Source organism: Nicotiana tomentosiformis, chromosome 3, assembly GCF_000390325.3.
Source record: "Nicotiana tomentosiformis chromosome 3, ASM39032v3, whole genome shotgun sequence".
In the NCBI taxonomy this organism is placed as follows: Eukaryota; Viridiplantae; Streptophyta; class Magnoliopsida; order Solanales; family Solanaceae; genus Nicotiana; species Nicotiana tomentosiformis.
The window spans coordinates 81,294,855-81,300,145 of NC_090814.1; the positions used below are offsets into that span (position 1 = coordinate 81,294,855).

At 43.5% G+C, this 5,291-nt stretch overlaps 1 protein-coding gene across 1 annotated transcript; it reads left to right on the plus strand.

Annotated features, from left to right (window-relative positions):
- The first annotated feature begins 1,185 nt into the window (after window positions 1-1,185).
- Window positions 1,186-3,115, plus strand: LOC108947020 (DEK domain-containing chromatin-associated protein 4-like). The gene is made up of 7 exons (XM_070198720.1): window positions 1,186-1,192; window positions 1,271-1,399; window positions 1,478-1,791; window positions 2,154-2,175; window positions 2,250-2,440; window positions 2,525-2,818; window positions 2,903-3,115. Exons 1-7 carry the CDS (start codon window positions 1,186-1,188, stop codon window positions 3,113-3,115), a joined length of 1,170 nt encoding a protein of 389 aa, XP_070054821.1.
- Window positions 3,116-5,291: the final 2,176 nt, after the last annotated feature.

The window sequence follows — 5,291 nt, forward strand, 5'->3', positions numbered from 1 at the left end:
GCTTGATAATGATATCGAGCTCGACACTGATTAGTCTCTCGGGCTCGAAGCTTGTTTGTACCATCTTCGGAACCCATCTCAAAGTGTTACTTCGATCTATTATGTTTTGACCTCGATCAATCGTACGAAGGCCGAAATTTATTTTGACCATATACAGATAGTCCCCTCATTTCTCGGGAAGGATGTGGTGAGAAACGATATGATTTTTCAACGGCTCGATCAGATTATAAGCTGACGTTTACATTGGGCTCAACCATGACGCACGTGGTAGTTATCCCATCGATTTAGTCTTTCAAGGCATTTAATGCATGTCAGACGGTGGTCGGCCATCGCTGATACTGAACCGCCATTGCTTTAATCTAAAAATAGCCCTTCTTTTTATCATTTACCACTTTTACATCTTCAATCTTCTAAATTTCCCAAGTTCTTTTTCGTATTCTCTGAGTTTATTCGCAAATCTTTGATTCTTCTTTGCAAAATTCTTCTTCTAAACCACCGAATCTTTGTCACCTTCTTTAAATCCAAAATGGTGAAGACATCAAAAATCGTCCCCCAAAAAGAAAAAGCTTCTTCTTCCTAATCCGCCGCCGACAAAACACCGTTGGATCCACGGCCTGAGGAGTGCGTTCCGGCGGCGTGTGTTCTTACCTCCGATTTCAAACTCGATAAAGGTTCGCCGGTGCCTGGCCGATGTGAGCCCGTATCGAGATATATTTATTCGATAGCCCGGGAGCATATCGAGCGGATAAAAAAAGATTGTAACTGGGAGAACAAAGAAGTGGTAGTGCCGTCTCCCGAAGAGGATATTACTACTCACGTGAGAGGGTTTTTAAGCGTGTATACTTACCCTTTCACGTTAGGTCCTCTCGACCCCGTTATCATAGATTTTTAAATACCTAATAACCCTAGACCAGATACATCCTTCCTTTTGGTGGATTGTTATTTTGATCCGATATTTTGTTAGTAAAATCGAGGGGATGCCTTTCACCCTCGATCATCTTGTCCGATTATACCGTCCTCGCCTTTTTCGAGGAGGGTTAATAAAACTCCAACGTCGAGCTACCAAGGCTCTGTTCTCTAGTATAGACGAGGATAAGGATCAAGGCTGGATGGGCAGATTCGTTCGAGTAAGGACTTCGGACCTAATTCCGACCGAAAAGACGCGTTTTTTCCGAGGAGTGAAACATGAAGCGTAAGTGTAATTCTGTTGTTATCTCCTACTATTTTATCCTTTTATTTCCTTCACCAATATTCTCCTTTTGTGATGCAGCGATTCCCTGGATATCCGGCGCAGTGTACGATCTCAAGAACTGGGTACGTGATCTGGATTCGACCTCCTCCTACGCCGAGCGCTCATGGAACGACTTGTCGAAGGGCCGATGGGAGGCCAAAAATCACGGTAAGCACCTTTCTCATATCTTTTGGTAATTTAAATAAGATGCTTTTCACACACTTTAATAAACAATTTCATGTGTAGGTGTGGGTAAAAATGCAGTTTTGAGGCCCTCATCCTTCGAGGAAGAGGCTTCGGCCTCTGTCCCAAAGCCGGTGAAAGATAATAAGAGGAAAAGAGCCCTCGTCCTCGAAAATCAAAAATCGAAGAAGAGGACGGCTCGTAAGCCGAACAAGAATATCATTCCTTTAACCGTAGAATCAGTTCTGCGTCTGAGGGATGAAGAAGAAGAAGAAGAAGAAGAAGAAGAAGAAGAAGAAGAAGAAGAGAATGATGGGTTTGCGTTGGCGGCCCGAACGAAGAAGACCACCGACGTTCCACAAACAGCTGGATCGATGGTGGTTCATAAGGCTCCGCCTCGAACTGAGAATATATCGGAGAAAGATTTGGGCAGAGTCCCCGAGTTGTTGGAGATCGAAGACGCTTCCCATCGAAGCTAACAGATGGGGGATATGTCTGAAGGGGCTCTTCTCAAATCTTTTTGAACCGAAGAGAATGCCCTATGTGATTCACTTGGGGCAGTAGCAATCGAAGACTCTCCCACCTTCCTTGCTTTTTCCGTAGGGGCGATTCAGGAGGCCCAAGCTTTGGGGGCCCTCAAATTAGATAGACCTCATGATAGAGAGGATCCTTTTTGTGACTTGTTTATCGGTGTCGAGGACACTACCGGTACAAGTGACGCATCAGATCTTTTTCACAGAGTGCAGCAGGCTTTGAATCAGGTAAGCCTTAAATTATATGGCATTACCTTTAAGTTTGCTTTTCTTTTCTAACTTTGTTTCTTCTTTCTTTGCAGGCCACGGCAGTTCATTGAGAATCATGTTCTCGATCCCGAACCGAGCTGCGTCGATACGAGGCCGAGCTTCAACGGGTTACGGAGGAGAGGAACTCCCTAAAACTCCTCTTAGGCTAAAGGGGGAAGAAATAAAAGACCTCCAAGCTGAGTTGGCCAAGGCTCACCAAGATCAAATCGATCTATCCGAGCAGGTAATAATACTTTTAAAAGCCTATGGGCTTGATATCGGAACGATGGCTAATTGTTTGGTCTCACAGCTGCAGCAGCAAATTTAGATAATCGAAAAACTCTGTGAAGAAGTCGATGTGATAAAAGCGGAGTCTTTGAAGTGGAAAGAAGGAATGGACCACTTTGTTGTAGAGAAAGAAACTGCTCGAGCCAAATTGTCATCAGCCAAAAAACAACTTCAAAAAATGAAGGAGAAAGGCTCGGTCAAAGATAGAAGAATAGAGGAGCTCGAGGCTCGGTTGGCCTTTGAACTTGCTAAGGCCGAATCTGACACCGAAAAGGCAAAGGCCGATGCGGATGTACTCATGGCCGTCTATCAGGCCAATGCTGAAGCTGTCCAGGTCCAAGCAAGAGAGGCAGCTGAGACCGCCGATACTCGAGCACATTGGGTCGCTGAACTTGCTAAGTGCCGATATCGAAGGGAGACTCTCGAGGAGATCCATGCTCGAGGTTTTGACCTCACTGAAGAGATTAAAAGGGCCAAAGAACTTGAAGTTGATGCTAAAGCCTTGGTTTCCGATGATGATGATGATGATGATAATGATGATGATGATGGCAGTAAGAGCGGGTCCGAGAACGGGGGGAGCCCGATAGAGAAGAGACCGCTCCTGGGAATAACCAAGAAGCTTAGTCCTTAATTTTTATGTTGTAAACAATCGTGTAAACAATCTTGTATATAGAAAAATATCCCTTTTTACCGACTTGCTTCTGTTCTGTTTCCTATCTTGTGAAGATTTTATTCACGCCTTATGAATATTTTCACAAGGATTTAGGAAACTTGATCAAATTTGGACTTCGTAGCCTTTATAACCGAGTGAGCGCTTACTCAAACTTGAAATAAGGTAGCTCATAGGCTTAGTGGTCGAGTTGAGTGATTGTTTGAATGTGGGCTTACTCAAACTTGAAGTAATGTAGCCCTTAGGCTTATTAGTTGAGTGAGTGATTCGAACTCGAAGTAATATAGCATGTAGGCATAATGATCGAGTGTGTGCTTTCTTGAACTAGAAATAAAAATAGCCCGTAGGATTAGTAGTCGAGTGAATGATTCGAACTTGAAGTAATGTAGCCCATAGGTGTAATGGTTGAGTGAGTGCTTGCTTGAACTTGAAAAAAAATAGCCTGTAGGCTTAGTAGTCGAGTGAATGATTCGAACTCGAAGAAATGTAGCCCATAGGCATAATGGTTGAGTGAGTGAGTGCTCGAACTCGAAATAAAAGTAGCCCGTAGGCTTAGTAATCGAGTGAATGATTCAAGCTCGAAGTAATGTAGCTCATAGACGTAATGGTCGAGTGAGTGCTTGCTCGAACTCGAAATAAAAGTAGCCCGTACGCTTAGTAGTCGAGTGAATGATTCAAACTAGAAGTAATGTAGCCCGTAGGCGTAATGGTTGAGTGAGTGCATGCTCGAACTCGAAATAAAAGTAGCTCGTAGGCTTAGTAGTCGAGTGAATGATTCGAACTCGAAGTAATATAGCCCGTAGGCTTAGTAGTCGAGTGAATGATTCGAACTCGAAGTAATGTAGCCCGTAGGTGTAATGGTCGAGTGAGTGATTTGAATTCGAAGTAATGCAGCCCGTAGGCATAATGGTCAAGTGAGTGCTTGCTCGAACTCAAAATAAAAGTAGCTTGTAGGCATAGTAGTCGAGTGAATGATTCGAACTCGAAGTAATGTAGCCCGTAGGCGTAATAGTCGAGTGAGTGCTTGCTCGAACTCGAAATAAAAGTAGCCCGTAGGATTAGTAGTCGAGTGAATGATTCGAACTCGAAGTATTGTGTCCCGTAGGCGTAATAATCGAGTGAGCGCTTACTCGAACTCAATCATGTTTGCATAATAAATCTCGAAATAGAGGAATTTTTCTTGGATATAAGATATCGGTACAGAAGAGAATTTTTCTTTTCAGGTCATTATACATGTGTTCATGTTTTGTATCAGGGCTCGGGCCAACTATATGAGCATGGTTCGTTTTGACCATTTGGCTCTTACAACTTTTCCTATTGGAACCCTGTTGTTACGAAATAACTTTCATGCATCAGAACTTGATATATTTGAGGGCTAATGCCCCATCAGTATTCGGGGTCGATTGTAAAGAGGCCTCGGATACTGTCAAATTGTTTCTAAGTTTAGCACGATCACTGGTTGCCTCATTAAAAACCTTGCCGAAAAACCCATTTGGGATAAAACCGGTCTAAGGGAAAAAGAGTGCAACGCGTGCTTTAAAACCTAGGGCTTCGTATTGAAGGATCCATCCTAGCTCCTGATCGGACTCCTGCAGGGGTTAGTTTCGAAATGTAAACGAATATGGGAGGGTCGTACCTTAGCAGTAGTATTGTTTTAGGTGCGACACATTCCAATTACTTGATAGTTGTTTGCCGTTTATAATGCCGAGCTTGTATGATCCTTTTCCGACGTTTTCGAGAACCTGATACGGTCCTTCCCAGTTCGGTCCTAGTTTTCCTTCGTTTGGATTTTGGGTACTGAGCGTGACTTTCCTTAGCACTAAGTCCCCGAGTTTAAAATGGCGAAGCTTGGTTCGTCGATTATAGTATCTTTCGATTCGCTACTTTTGGGCGGCCAATTGGACGAGAGTAGCTTCTCGTTTTTCATCTGATAATTCGAGGCTAGTTTTCATAGCCTCGTTATTTGACTCTTCTGTTATATACCAAAACCTGACACTGGGTTCCTCGACTTTGACTGGAATCAAGGCTTCAGAGCCATATACTAAGGAGAATGGGGTTGCCCCTGTACTAGATTTTGATATTGTTCGATATGCCCAAAGAACTTCGGGTAGGATTTCTCTCCATTTTCCCTTAGTGT

What these genes read in the sequence shown, in the direction of transcription:
- LOC108947020 (XM_070198720.1), top strand. An exon ending in CACAAACAGCTGGATCGATG is followed by an intron (nt 1,792 to 2,153) that starts GTGGTTCATAAG and finishes TCTTTTTCACAG; the next exon opens with AGTGCAGCAGGCTTTGAATC. An exon ending in CCAATGCTGAAGCTGTCCAG is followed by an intron (nt 2,819 to 2,902) that starts GTCCAAGCAAGA and finishes TATCGAAGGGAG; the next exon opens with ACTCTCGAGGAGATCCATGC.